General features: G+C 33.6%; 2 protein-coding genes across 3 annotated transcripts in view; both read left to right on the plus strand.

The window, feature by feature from the left end:
• LOC143062011 (caspase-3-like) overlaps positions 1–2,365 on the plus strand; it is a 29,731-nt gene extending 27,366 nt beyond the window's left edge. Inside the window, exon 6 of the mRNA XM_076233863.1 lies at positions 2,053–2,365. Within this exon, the coding sequence (XP_076089978.1) occupies positions 2,053–2,285 (233 nt within the window). The 3' untranslated portion in view covers positions 2,286–2,365. The remainder of the gene's footprint in view (positions 1–2,052) is intronic.
• LOC143063279 (L-proline trans-4-hydroxylase-like) overlaps positions 1–15,273 on the plus strand; it is a 70,241-nt gene that overhangs the window by 48,097 nt on the left and 6,871 nt on the right. Inside the window, exons 2-4 of one of the 2 annotated variants that reach the window (XM_076235333.1) lie at positions 11,188–11,234; positions 14,053–14,106; positions 14,876–14,957. In XM_076235333.1, coding sequence (XP_076091448.1) covers positions 14,076–14,106; positions 14,876–14,957 — 113 coding nt within the window. In that variant the 5' untranslated portion in view covers positions 11,188–11,234; positions 14,053–14,075. Of the gene's footprint in view, positions 1–11,187; positions 11,235–11,857; positions 11,927–14,052; positions 14,107–14,875; positions 14,958–15,273 lie in introns of those variants that run through there. The other variant, XM_076235334.1, reaches the window with a different exon arrangement.

Consider the following 15,273-nt stretch of genomic DNA (forward strand, 5'->3'; position numbering starts at 1 on the left):
AACCAAGACAGACAGAACAGTGCCCAAAAGAAACGGACAACAAGATTAACAACAGTCCATTGAACACTGAAAAAATTAAACAACAAAAAAGAAGCAGGAGGTGAACCAAGGTGCTGCGGAACTATGAGCAACCGCAATAAAACCAGTGACACCTTTCGTGATACGCTACTCGGAGTCCAACGAAGACAATTTATAAACCACTGGTACATATAAAATCTATGACAATGATACATGACTGATCGTATGTGATAGAATATAAGAAATACATATTTTTTTCAGGACAAATGACTGACATGAAACAAATAAAAACTCTGAAAATTAAGTTAATTATATAATGAATTTAGTGTAAATCAAAACAGTGTCGGAATTCAAATAGGGGCTAACTATGCATCACTTATTTAAGACGGACCTGTTTTGTATTGTTACAATTTATGACGACTAAAATTAGCTAAGACCTATCAAACAACATCTGATACAAAAATTGATAATACGTTTAGATATGGTGATGATATATTGTTTCTCAATAATGACGAGTTCAATATGTACACTAAAGAGATTTATCCTGCCGAACTGATTTTAAAAAAGCTAATACTAACAACGAACACTGCCTTTTCCTTGATCTTGATATCTATATATTTAACACCCATTTTAAAATGGTGACATTCACTTGTCATCATCTTGTGGTATTTATATATCTCAACTTGTTCCATTCGCCCGTGTATGTAACAATGTAGTTGATTTTAACAAACGAAATCTCTGTATTACTGAAAAATGTTTACACCTCCACCATCAACCTAGTCAAAACATTTACTAGATTTTATCATCGCTACAAGGAAATAAATCGTAAATATAAATCAACATGCAGACATCTTATAGGTTCAGGTATTTCACCTTCAATCTTTTATGGTGATATAAAACACAGAATTAACCTAAACAATTAACGAAACCTTTACACAGACTAATGAAGAGGTGACATATACTGAGCCAAAAAAGTTTAGCAACAAAAATGTGAAATTTTATTTTATTGCAAAATCATAACAATATATAATTTTAATAATAACAAAATTGGGTTATGACATGTCAGAAGCAACATGAATGTTGATCACTCACATTCATTAAGATTTTCTTTGTATGGAGCGCGGGAGGGTCAAAATGCGGAAATGAATATAGTGTTATTCAAAATCAATTTCTCAGCCATGCCATAAGTGCACAATGAAGGATTGGCAGGCACACCAGCGGCTGCCCTTAGTCAATGCGCTACTCTTGTGGCCGGAAAAAACTTGTCAGGTGTTGACGTAAATCGAAGGTAGCGCTCCTCTCTTGAAAACAGTTTTTTTTTTGGTCTAAGAGATATCGACCTATCTTATGCAGTTGCAATTTGTCGATATCTGTTTGTTAGTCTCTAAACATTAAATCGAGCCACGATGTCAGCAACACTCATTCCAGCATCTACCATTCCAAGAGCTTTCTGACGGTCATTTTCGGGGACGCCTGGTTGACGCCCCATGCAATTTTTTCAAACGTGTATGTGTTTTTCTTACCAGTGGTGTGTTTCTGAACGTTAGCGAAAAAGAAATTTTTAATATCGTTTTAAAAGTACAGGTACAGAAGGTAAAACATCAATTACACGTGCAAAGCTGAAATGGCGCGAAATCAATCACCAGGAAAAAAGTACGACTGTTTTTAATTACAGGTAAAACTAAAGAATACATCAATGATGTTTAATTAATTTTTTCCAGAAACAACAAAAAAAAAAAAAAAAAAAAGTTGCTAAACTTTTTTGGCTCAGTATAGTTACAATTCTGTTGTCAGGTCATTAAGAATGGCATATTTTGCAGATTCACTTTATACCATTATATTAAGGTATATAGAGAAACAAAACTATACGATAAATGCCTGTGATATTTTGGTATTAATATTGATTCACTCATAAAGTCCTTGAATCGGAAGTAACAGTGCCGAAAAGCTTGCAAGTGCAAGTTTAAATTACCTTTCTGAAACTCTGAACAATCACTGAAACTGGTTTAAAATATTTTTTGTTTTCGTTTTCAGGATATAAATCTTTTAGACAAAAGAATGCTGGTTCCATATTCATATACGAGTGTATGAAAAAGTTTAAAGAATCATATGCTAATACCCATATAGAAGAAATGATGATAGATGTCAAAGCTGCCGTTGCTAGCGGATCTATAGGGAAGGCACACAAGCGAGTACAAATGCCTTGTACATGGAGCACACTCACAAAAAGATTTTATTTTAGATGTACCGAGCCAAGACAGAGCTAAAAATGCTGCATTTAATTTTAAAATAACTCTATGTACCACAAAGTATAATATTCAAAGATTTTTCGTGTGTATATTTGACTCGATCCCATTTAATTAACTTGCATTTTTTAAAAATGTTATACGATTTATAAAGATTAAGTGAGTATAAAGATTAAGTGAGTATAAAGATTAAGGGAGTATAAAGATTAAGTGAGTATAAAGATTAAGTGAGTATAAAGATTATGTGATTTATAAATAAAATATTATGTGATTTATAAGCTGATATTCTATTATTAATAGGATACTCGGAAAATTTTATCATTCGGTGTGAAATGGGTTTATGTTTTATATGATGTATTGTAAGAGATTTATGATCAAGATTATTTGAGTAAAAACATTTTTAAGCTGTCTCAATTTGTAAATTGTCGTTTGTTATGTAGTATTTTCCTTGTTTCTGTTTCAAATGTAGACCATATACAATTGAAAGATGTGGCACTTGGGTATTATTGCCGATGAGACAACTCCCCACCAGAGACCGGAACCAGACTCAAGCTGGCAGCCATTTTTAGTAGCCAATCAAGATAGCAGCCACTTTTTTCCAGCGGCCAATTTTGATGATATTTCTAAAAACCAAAATACTGTATGAGGCTTAAACGTTCCAAAAATCTCACAATCTTAGTTACATAAACATTTACAGTGGAATTCGACAATTTCACGACTCGTAGTGATTCTGAAAGGATTTCGGTCCGTCTAAAACACAAATAATGATAGCAATAATTTTTTCGGAGGACACAGTGTGTTTAATAAAAAATTGTGCAATTTACAATACTGTGGATTCATTTATTTTCCTGGGTATCAATTTTCGTGGATTGCTTAAAACTTGCATGTTCGTGGATATTTGAATTTGCGGTTTTATAAATGTTTGAATACCAGCCAATTTAAAATATGTTATTCGTTGAATATTTGAATTCGGGGTTCACCTGTGCCCACGAAACCCACGAAAATTGCTATCCACAAACAATAATAAATCCACAGTATAAAGAATTTTTTTTGTCGTGAACCCCTGTGCGTTCACACTTGTATGTAAGTTAGATATATAGTTCATCGAAGAATATTTGAAAGCTCAATTATTGTTTATTCGGAACACTTATTCATCTTATCTGTATTACCTTCCTGCATTTAAGAGTACCTCTTTATGGAGTAACTAAGATATTCAAAACTTGACAATACAGATTTTTTTACAGACCGCTAATTCACTTATCTGATATATGATATAAACTATATATTGATTACTTTCAAACATATATGTTAATTTCAAAGCTACATTTTATGCATTGCAAATATTAACTTGAGCAAAGTTGACAGTTAACTTGTTCCCTTGTGATAAACAAGTGAAAGTTTAATGGCCAAGATTTAACTACCTTTAGTATCACACATCTATGTCTAGATATTCAGAGAGCGCTTTTAGTGGTTTTGTGGTATCTACATAATGAGTTATAGTAGGCTTTAGGATTTTTCAAAATATACCACCCATGAGTGGTTCTATAATTTGTTTTTATAACTGTCTAAAAAAATAATGTAACAAATGCAGTTCACGTTACATCATACGCAATAAGAATGCATTCTTTTTTTTACGTCGTGTGACTTTATCTTATTAATGAAATCTTTTGTATCTTGGATGTAAAAGTTATGCCTCTTTAGTAATGGTTTTATTGTTTCGCCTTGACAGAGTCAAAAAGCGAGACATAGGTATATAAGGGCAACAGTGGTATACCGCTGTTCGAAATTCATATATCGATTTAGAAAAAAAAAAATCCGGGTTACAAACTAAAACTGAGGGAAACACACCAAATATAAGAGGAGAACTATGACATAACAGAAACACAATAATAAAATGTAACGCACACGTACTATATTATAACAATGGCCGTTTTCCTGACTTGGTATAGGACATTTTAAAACAAAAAATGGTGGGCTGAACCTGGTTTTGTGGCATGCCAAACCTCCCGCTTTTATGCATGACAGGACTACAGTACAAATAAATGGGAGAACATAGGACATAGAAACACACGAATAATAGCTAACAAAAGGTATCAGGTTTAAAATCTAAATACGTCAGCCATGCATTTCGTCAACACAAGACTAACCAGTGACACTCAGATGAGAAAAGTTTGAAAGCCAAAACAAGTACAAAGTTGAAAAGCACTGTGGACAAAAAGTTCCAAAAAATTTTGACCAATACGGCTAGGGATTTCTGCCTTGGATAAGAACATCCTTATTATTTAGAATAATTCATACTTTTGCAAACAGTAAATTTTATAAAATGACTATATAATAGATATACATGAAAAAACCCGAAGTGGTGACTAACTACAGAATAAAAACGGATACATTACATAGGTACGCTGTTTCCGGCGTCGGCGGGGTCATCAATGTATTAATTTGTGATTAGGTCTAGTTAATGGTGAATTTACATGTGATAGGTCAATGCTATTTGGTATGCAGTTGTTTAAGCATTGGCATATCTTATTTAATTGGCCTCGCCCCTCAGTTATGGTCTATTGACTTTTAATTAAACATTTGCTAAGTTTGTATGTATAAGTTTGTGATTAGATCAGTTTAAGATGAACGGCTAATGTTAAGTCAAAGATATTTTGTATGCAAATTTATTGGCATTTGCAAGTCTTGTTTCCATGGAGATCATAAAGCCCCACCCCCTTATCATGGTTCACTGACTTAGAAACTTTTACATAGTTTACCAAGTTAGTGTTGGTGTTTAGGTTTGTTTTAAGGGAACGACCAATGATAAGTCAATGATATTTGGCACATCTCATTTCCATAGAGATTGTTCAGCCATGTACCTTTAGTCATGATTCGTTGACTTTTAATATTTTATATAACATGTTAAAGTATTACTATTTTAGTTTCAACGTTTGCATTATCAAAATTACAAAAAGGCGAGATATACCTTTGTGATAACAGTTTCTGATTAGATCAAGTAATCTCTCACGGATGAGTTACACTTATTGATGATTATTCGGTAACGAACATTTTAATGTCACACTAGCTGACCAGATCGCAATGCCTCATAACTTATATCTGGATTTTTTTTTTGAATTTTTGGAAGAAGTTACATTCATGTGTCTATGTTTTGAACCATTAACCTTTAAGAAACTGTACGTCTTGGAATCTATTTTTTTTTTTCTATTTCACGTTTTCGATTTAGCGTTTTCGCGTTTTCGACTTCGCGATTTCGCGTTTTCGTGTTTTCGCCCTATAGAATAGGAAGGGTGAAAACGCGAAAACGCGAAATAGCCTTAACCGGCCACCATAGGGAATAGAGAATAAAAAAGAATTTAAAGTACAAGTACCATTGTTAATAATAGATTTAAGTAAGTTGTGGGGAATTGTGTTATATATATAATTCCAACCAAGTTTGGACGGAATAAAAAAAGATGCAATAAACGATAGAAAAATTACATACACGCTTTCCATATTCGGTATCCTCAAATATCCTATATTTTAGCTAAAATAATTTTTTTATATCTATTTCTGTAAAAAAAAAATCAAAACAGTTCGATATACATGTAATGGCTACCTCTTTGTTTTTTTTTAATATGAACAGGTATTTTCACAAAAATCCTCATGTACTAATTTGTACGGCATGCATCATTACAAATTCATCGATTTAAACTGAAATTTACCTTGTGAAACAGTTCAAATAATTGACATGTTACAAAAACTGTAGTGGCCAGACGGGCCCGGATCGCAGAAAATATTTCAGTGGCGAATAGCCTCGGCCAAAACCTTTGAAAAGAGCTAGGTCTGGTTCGAAACTTTGCAGAAGGGATATACCGAGAAGTATGGGATGCCTAGTTAATATGAAGAATTCGCTAAAATGGCAACTTTGAACCTCTGTGGTGTCCAGACGGGCCCGGATCCCAGAAAAATATTTCAGTGGGGATAGTCTGGGACAATACATTTGAAATGAGCTAGGTCCAGTTTGGAACTTTACGTAGAGATATGCCGAGGAGTACCGAATGTGTGATTGGTATAGAAAATACGTACAGAGTCAACTTTGAACCTCTGAAGTGGTCAGACGGGCCCGGGTCCCAGAAAATGTTTTAATATAAAAAGTACGTTAAGGGTCAACTTACCGCTGTGGTGACCAGACGGACCCGCATCCCAGATTTTTTTTAAAGCGGGGAATAGCATTGAAATGAACTAGGTTCAGTTCGGTTCAGGTATATGACAAGGATTACAAAGTATGTAGTTGATTTTGAAAATTGACTGAGGGGCAACTTTGAACCTCAGTGCTGGCCAGACGGGCCCGAAACCTAAAAAAAAATTCAGTGGCGAATAACTTCACTCAACATCTTTGAACCGAGCTAGGTCTGGTTCAGAACTTTGCCGTAATGAGTTGCCAAGGAGTACCGAAAGCATGTTTGGTTAATGTTAAAAGAACGTGAAGGTTCAACTTTGAATCAATGTGTTGGCCAGACGGGCACGGATCCAAGAAAAGTATTAAAGCGGGCACAAATCTTGGTTAATACCTTTTAAAATGAGCTAGATTCGGTTGGGACCCTGCCGTTAATACTTGTTTATATCGATGAGTACCGAATGTGTAGTTGATATGGACGTTGAGCAACTAACAATCAGTTAATTTATGTGTAGTGGATATGGAAAAGCGGAGAATAGCATTGGTCAATACCTTTGACAAGATCTAGGTCCAGTTCGGAACTGTGCCGTAGGTATATGACGAGGAGTACCAAATATGTAGTTGATTTTGAAATGAGCTAGATATGGTTGGGACTCTGCCTTAAGTACATGTATCGTCAATATTTTCAAATTAGATGGTTCCATCTAGGAAAATATCCGTAGGGATATGCCGAAGTATACCGAAAGCATATGTGGTTAATATTAAAAGTACCTTAAGAATCACATTTGAATCCTTATGGTGGTCACGGCACCCCCTACGGCAAAGTTCCGAACTGGACATAGCGCATGTCAAAGGTATTAACCGAGGCTATCCCCCACTTATAAATTTTTTGAGATCCGGGCCCGTCTGGCCACCACATGTTCAAAGTTGCCCCATAGCGAATTTTTCATCTTAAGCACACATTTGGTACTACTCGTCTGGCCACCACAGTAATGCAAGTTGTCCATTAACACACTTTTCATATTTACCACGCATGTTTTCGGTACTCCTCGGTGACTTACTACGGCAAAGTTTCAAATCAGACTTTGCTCATTTCAAAGATGTTGACTGAGGTTATTTAATTTGCCACTTAAACATTTTTTTTGGATCCTGCTTAATCTGCTCTTCAGCGATACAAATTTCATGAAAAAAAACCCAAAAAATAAAACATAACGTCTCTCCTTTCATAAACATAATTGATACAATAAATTACTTACAAAGTAACCTGTATTTTTCATACACCGTAACAATTCATTTGTGTCTTGTTTCATGCAGTTACATCAATATTTCTATTGGAATTTTACAATGTCTTTATGATTCCTAAAGTTTATATATCTGTCGTAGGGCGTATTACCAACTGAACACATCAGCAAAGAATATCCAGCTTTATGATGGTCGGTAAAAAGGATGGAAAGTCTGTAAATGTTTACAGAAAATAATACTTGTTGACGGTATATATGTCAGACAATGCATATTTTAAGGTTTCTCTTGTCGTATAACACGCCTAGAGTTGTCAGGACCCCCCCTCCCGACAACGGGTTGAGCAGTTTTAGCTTTAGAAATGTCAACAGTAGGTTTTAATAATGTTTTTTTTTCCATAGCACTTTTATTAATTAGTCTGAAAAAAAATTAAATCATAAATAAATGAAAACTATTTAAATTAATGTGTTAACCAAACATGTCACTATCTACTAACACAAGCAGCAAAACGCATGCCACATCTGAAGTAGAATCTTCTTACTATTCTGGAGCACCCGAGATCACCCAGTGTCTGGCGGGGTTTCTGTTACTCAGTCTTTAGTTTTCTTTGTTGTGTTTTGTTATCTGTTGTATGTCTTTGGAAAAGTCATAGCGTTGTTGTTTATTTTCGAACTATCAGTTTGAATGTCCTTATGGTATCGTCCGTCTCTCTTTTCGTTAGTCAAGTCTATTTCGGAATTTCACATTTCTTGCCACCAAGATGTTGTAACAATTTACTGTACTTGGCGGATGTTGCAGTAATGAAATTAACATTTTAAAACATTTTGAGAGTACGAAGCTTTTTTTGAAAATTTAACTCAAACCTTACTATTCAGAAACATACCATACCATTCTCCATTATTGATGTAATCCAAGGTTGAATGTGATGTATGTTGACACAATTCTGGCTGCTGAATCTTAATAATTGTCACATTAACCTATTATGTCTGTAAGAGTTGCTCCCACAAGTTTGTCAACATAACGAATTCATAAACATAGCATACAAATTGGAGGTTAAGCTTGCCAAAACCTAGTTTAACCCTCCATATTTTTTTTGGAAAATGCCTGTACTAAGTCTGGAATATGGTACTCGTTTTCACTTGTTCCGTTGATTGATAACGTTTGATTACTGTAGTATGCAATTTCACATGTTTCTTCATCAAAAATAAAATAATTACAAAAAAAAAAAACAACGTTTGATTTCCTTAGTTTGAATTTGCGTTGGAGGTCGGTATCTTTTTTATCTTTATTTTTAGCTTAGTTCAAGGAATGGGTTTTAAGTCTAATATATCTTTGTCAGTCGGTGGGCACGAACATGTCGTAAATTATAGCAACTATAAAACAAACAAAAAAATCATCTTCTACAATGTTTTAATGTATGATACATTCTACTTGTCCGTTTGCTTGTTTCGTTTTGATATCTCAAAGTCATATTGTTGTATAAATCATTATTTGTTTGCTTGTCTACTTTTCACTTGAACATTGAATGCATATTGTTTTCTACTGTTATTGGCATGTCAAAGCAATATCATTTTCAATCATATAGCTCTTATACCAGAAGACCGGAATTATGTGACATTTACTCTTAAAATGGTTATTGTGGAATACACGAACATTAAATCTGGTTTTAAACTCTGTTAAAGGTGTTTTGTTATTAAGAAAGGTAAAGATCATGTTGATTATTAGACAGGAATGGACACACTCCTGAAAGCAAGAAATTCTTTTGATTTTTCTTACCTACTAGAAACAACTTTCAATGAACAAATATATATTCACTATGAAGTAAATACATAAATTTCTTAAATGGTGTGTGCATTTAAACCGAGTACGTTTGACCCTGTTAGATTTTAGATAAGTACATGTGCTGATAACACATGTAACTTATTACCTATCTACAGTGGACAAATATTCGAATCAAAGGTATTGTGTGGTAGATTTGATATGTTTTGAATCTGAATAACGTCACACATGTATCATGTTTTGTCGAGACTTCTAACGAAACCATTTATTTCATATGTCTATAACAGGCGTGAAATAGAATCGTTCATATATAGTTTCTATTTAAGCTAAATGTGCACATTGTGTTCCCTTGAACTATTTCTAATTTTATGATTGCAAAAATATACAAATAAAAAATAATTAAATCGTATGAACCTTAATGTGTGATTTAATTTGAATGCAAAGCACTGCTCACAACATGCACAATCTGGACTTAAGACAACTATTTATCCATAGGTCAAACTTCTGGCAGTTATAAACGGTTTATGTCAATCTCCTGACTTAATGCAAACGGTTTCTCCAAACAGTTCCGACTTACTGTCCACGATCTGATGATATCTGAGTTGGTACTAGCGATGTCAGGATAAAGCTATTGATATTTATAAGTCATACTTCTGACTTCGTTCAGATGGTTCAGATGGTTTACTAAGACATACTTAGTAGTACAATCTTATTAAGTCATACTTCTGACTTGGTACACACGTTTTTGTGATATAACTAAAAATATTTATAAGTCATACTTCTGACTTAGTACACACGTTTTTCTGAGATAACTACCAATGTTTATAAGTCGTACCTCTGACTTTGTACACACTTTTTACTGATATAACTAACAATATTTATAAGTCATACTTCTGACTTGGTACATACGTTTTTCTGAGATAATTAACAATGTTTATAAGTCCTACTTCTGACTTGGTACATTCGATTTTCTGAGATAACTACCAATGTTTATAAATCGTACCTCTGACTTTTTACACACGTTTATCTGATATAACAAACTAGTAAAATCGTGCTTCTGATTAGATGCAGTTTGTTTCCTGTGACAACAGTTGATAGGATTGAACATTGATCATGGAAGCAAACCATTTGATGAAATATAAAAACGAAGATGTGGTATGATTGCCAATGAGACAACTATCCATAAAAGACCAAAATGACACAGACATTAACAACTATAGGTCACCGTACGGCCTTCAACAATGAGCAAAGCCCATACCGCATAGTGAGCTATAAAAGGCCCCGATAAGACAATGCAAAACAATTCAAACGAGAAAACTAACGGCCTTATTTATGTAAAAAAATAAAAAATAAATAATGAACGAAAAAAAAATATGCAACACATAAACAAACGACAACCACTAAATTACAGGCTCCTGACTTGGGACAGGCACATACATTAATAATGTGGCGGGGTTAAACATGTTAGCGGGATCCCAACCCTCCCCCTAACCTGGGACAGTGGTATGAAAGTCAATATGTTTTTTTCTAGGTAAAATGGTTAAAACTCATTATGTATTTAGAAGTTTCTCTTAAAATTTCATGGTGAGTTGTTTTTCTCTCATCTGGAGTCATAATTCAAGATTCACGACGAGAATCCCAATATTCAAATCGAAGGAGATAATCAGACTACTAGTACTTGAAAGATATTAACGATAACAAAATATTTTTAGAGTTATGATTTAATTGGTGAAACATTTATTCCAGGTTGTCATGTAATTCAGTGTACTTCTCAAACAGCAACTTAGCTAACCGTATGTTATGATTTCAATGTTTTTATTAATATTTTGTTATATATGCATACCATTGTATCTCAAAAAGTCGAAAGTAAATTAGCAAAAATACCGAACTCCGTTGAAAATTCGAATCGGTTAGTCCCCAATCAAATGGCAAAATCTGACCTTAGCATTTATTTTGGCTGCCGGAATGATGGAAAGTTCAGCAATCACTTATATTGGGCTAATAGTGAATGAAAACTGAGAATATGTCAAAGAAATAACAGCCCAACCCAAAAGCAGAAAGGACCAAAAAGCCACCAATGGTTCATTAGCTAGAATTTTAACAATAGTGTATTCTACTTTAGTTATAGTTTATTTTTTCTTTCTTTCTGTAATTAAATGTGATTTGATATTTCGGTAAGGTAATAACCAATGTATGAACCCCCTCCATCATTCCCCAAACCCGAAATATTTTTGTCCTAACAAATATAATCATAAAAGGTAAAAGTTAGTAGACTTATATAAAAGCGCATGCAATATCAATTCAAAATACAGTTTTCTTACATGAATTTTTATACGGATGATTACATATTTTGCTACGTAGTTGCGTCTGGCCTATTTTGAGCGAGATAATCATTATCATATGTTAAAAGATTATTGGACAGATAAAATTGTGTACGTGAACTTATTACAGTAAACTAAGTAAACAATATATACAATATTTAAAGGTAAGGATTCTTCAATTTTAAAAAATAAAAGAACAAAAATACCGAACTCCGAGGAAAATTCTTTACAAAAAGTCCTCAAGCAATTGGTAAAATCAATAGTACAAACACATCAAAAGAATGGTTAACAACTGTCATATTCCTGACTTTATATTTACACCACTGGGTCGATGCCACTGCTGGTGGACGTTTCGTCCCCGAGGGGTATCACCAGCACAGTAGTCAGCACTTCGGTGTTGACATGATTATCAATTATATGGTCATTTTTTTTTTATAAATTTTCTGTTACAAAACTTTGAATTTTTTGAAAAACTAAGGATTTTCATATCCCGGGCATAGATTACCTTAGCCATTTTTGGCACAACTTTTTTTTGGTCGTCAATGCTCTTCAACTGTGTACATGTTTGGCTTTGTAACTATTTTGATCTGAGCGTCACTGATGAGTATTATGTAGACAAAACGCGCGTCTGGCGTATTAAATTATAGTCCTGGTACCTTTGATAGCTTTTTGATACAGGCATTTTTATATGTAGAAAACGCTGGATTTAATCTGGTTTAATAGCTAGCTAAACCTCTCACTTGTATAAATTAAATTGAAAACAGCACGTTTAATAATTTCATGCGTCCGAAGCGCTTTTCTGCTATTACCTTTATCAAGAACGCTCTAAGTCAAACATTTGAAATCCGAGGGATGTATAAGTACCGAAACCGTTGAAGAGCTATATGACAAAAATACCTAAAATAAGTACCCAAATTCATTTAGGTCAACTTTGCCCGAGGGAGTTGAAACTTCAAATTCTATTAACGGACAATTTTAGAAAAGTTTGTTAAATCATGTCAGTACTGACTACTGAGCTGATGATACCTCGCATACAATTCTTTTATACTGGAAAAGATGTGTGAGCAAAACAAACATACATAATAGGTAAAAATGTCAAAAAAAAGGGGTACAGCAGTCATCATTGTGCTATTATCTTAATCACTATAAAAACAAACAAATGCATCAACAAATAAAACAAAAAGATATATCGACAAATAAAGGCAACAGTAGTATACCGCTGTTCAAAACTCATAAATCCAGGGACAAAAAACAAAATCGGGGTAACAAACTAAAACCGAGGGAAACGCATTAAATATAAGAGGAGAACAACGACATAACACCGAAACGTAACACACACAGAAACGGACCAAGCATCAGACAAAACACCACGAGAATAACAAATATAACAAGAAAACCAAATACATGAATTTAGGATAGACAAGTACCGTGCCACGTCTGATCTCAATATCTCAAAAATAAGAGAAAACACAAACGACTCAACGTTAAAATGCAACACACACAGAAACGAACAATACTATATAACAATGGCCATCTTCCTGATTTGGTACAGGACACTTTTAAAGGGGAATAAAAGTGGTGGGTTGAACCTGGTTTTGTGGCCAAACCTCGCACTTTAATGACAAACCATATTAGCGACAACGTTGACCAGAATACCAAATTTAACCACAGCACAATAACACAATGACGAGATGTATAAGTACCGAGTAACGTCAAATGGATATTACCAAAAAAAAAGAAGACTAAACAGTAAAAGTTCTAATTTATAAACAGTGTTGGTCCTGTTTCCCTTACAGTCATGGTTTATCATTTTGAAAAAATGAATACGATTTCGATTAATATTGCGCTTGTTTATCTATTGTTGGTATTCATGACGGACGTCCACAAACCATAGATATCATAGGTCGTAGGGCGATAATAGCTTGGAGTGATCACATGACCTCCAACATAATATAATCATCTACAGTCGGTTTCAATCATAACCCCATGTAGGACTGTCAGAATATATATCATAAAACAGTTCTTAAATGTTTTAAATTATACACTTAGAAGTTGTACCGTATTGTGCATGCATCACTCATTAAGCATTTCTAATGTTATTATTTGTCTCCGTAGCATTGTCCTGACTAGGAACTTAACAAAACCTGTGCGAAAAAGTCAACAGGATGATGTTTAACAAGTTGAATCTATTAAAAAATGAGCCTTGGGCAATATTTGTTATCATATTGTTTTCAAGTTTTTTCTGTGAATTTCATATTTGGTCAAATTTCACATTCGATTTTAATTGTAGTGCAGGAGTGTCTTACTACCACAATGATCACAGAGAGCACTAAACTTAACTCAGGTTTGTGATCTTAACCATAGTGGTAGTAAAACGTATAGCCAATTCAAATCATTGAATCTTTATCCAACTATGACAAAACTATTGGTTATTAAAATATTGATGTTACTCTTACAATAAAACTATTGATATTAACTGATATATGTATTCATGATTGAAAGTATCGAATAATAATGAAATATTAGCTACCGGACGTTTAGCAAACAAAACACTATCATATATATTTAAACGTTGCAACGTACGCGACGAAACTGCAATGTTCAAGGTAGAATAACGAGGCATAATTGACCTTATTTAATTAAAGACAGACTAGATATTAGAGTGAAAACAATGACATCTACCGGGGAAACGTCTTTTGCTAAGCACGCATTCATCGTTTTTCGATTTAAGACTTGTGTCTTGTGGTTTAATGTCACAGAATATGACAAAATTTTGCAACGAAAATCCGTGTTTGAATTTGTTTATGTAGACATATTTCAAATTTCTAAATGATCATGAAAAATCATGGAACGCTCTTTAAAAAACACAAATGCTTGGTTTTGTTGATCAATTTGATTTAAGAGACGCTTATTCATTACTTGCCTGTATCAAGTCACGAATACAACAGTTATTTTCCATTTGTTTGGTGTGTTTGATCTTTTAATTTTGCCACTTGATAAAGGTTTTTCCGTAGTGAACGTTTCTTGGAGTTATGTATTTTTGCTATTTTTCACAAATTGCTGTCCGGACTGTATTGCTATATTTTGCATGACATCAAACTTTTATTTTGCAGAATATCTTTTTCATCGTGATGACTTCCAAGTAACACCAAAGATTCAACAAAACTTTAACAAATATGGTTACATTTTAGTGAGGTAAACGGTTTTTTTATGAGCGAATATATACATTGGAACAATGGATTATAAACATGATAAATTAAACGATATCGAAACACAAACTTCAAACAAAATATTCAATATTTGATTTCATTTATTAGTGCATTCCAAGAGGTTTTAATGTAATCATCACAAAAACAACAGTCGTGAAAGACAAAGCTATATAAACCGCTACACAATATATAGGCTGCGATTAGAAAATAAAAGATAAAACACAAAAAACGGTGTTATGATGATGGTGTAAGGTAAAAATGGTTGAACATAACATCTTCGGGATATAAATTTTCAACTTTTT

This window comes from Mytilus galloprovincialis, chromosome 2 (assembly GCF_965363235.1).
Source record: "Mytilus galloprovincialis chromosome 2, xbMytGall1.hap1.1, whole genome shotgun sequence".
NCBI lineage: Eukaryota > Metazoa > Mollusca > Bivalvia > Mytilida > Mytilidae > Mytilus > Mytilus galloprovincialis.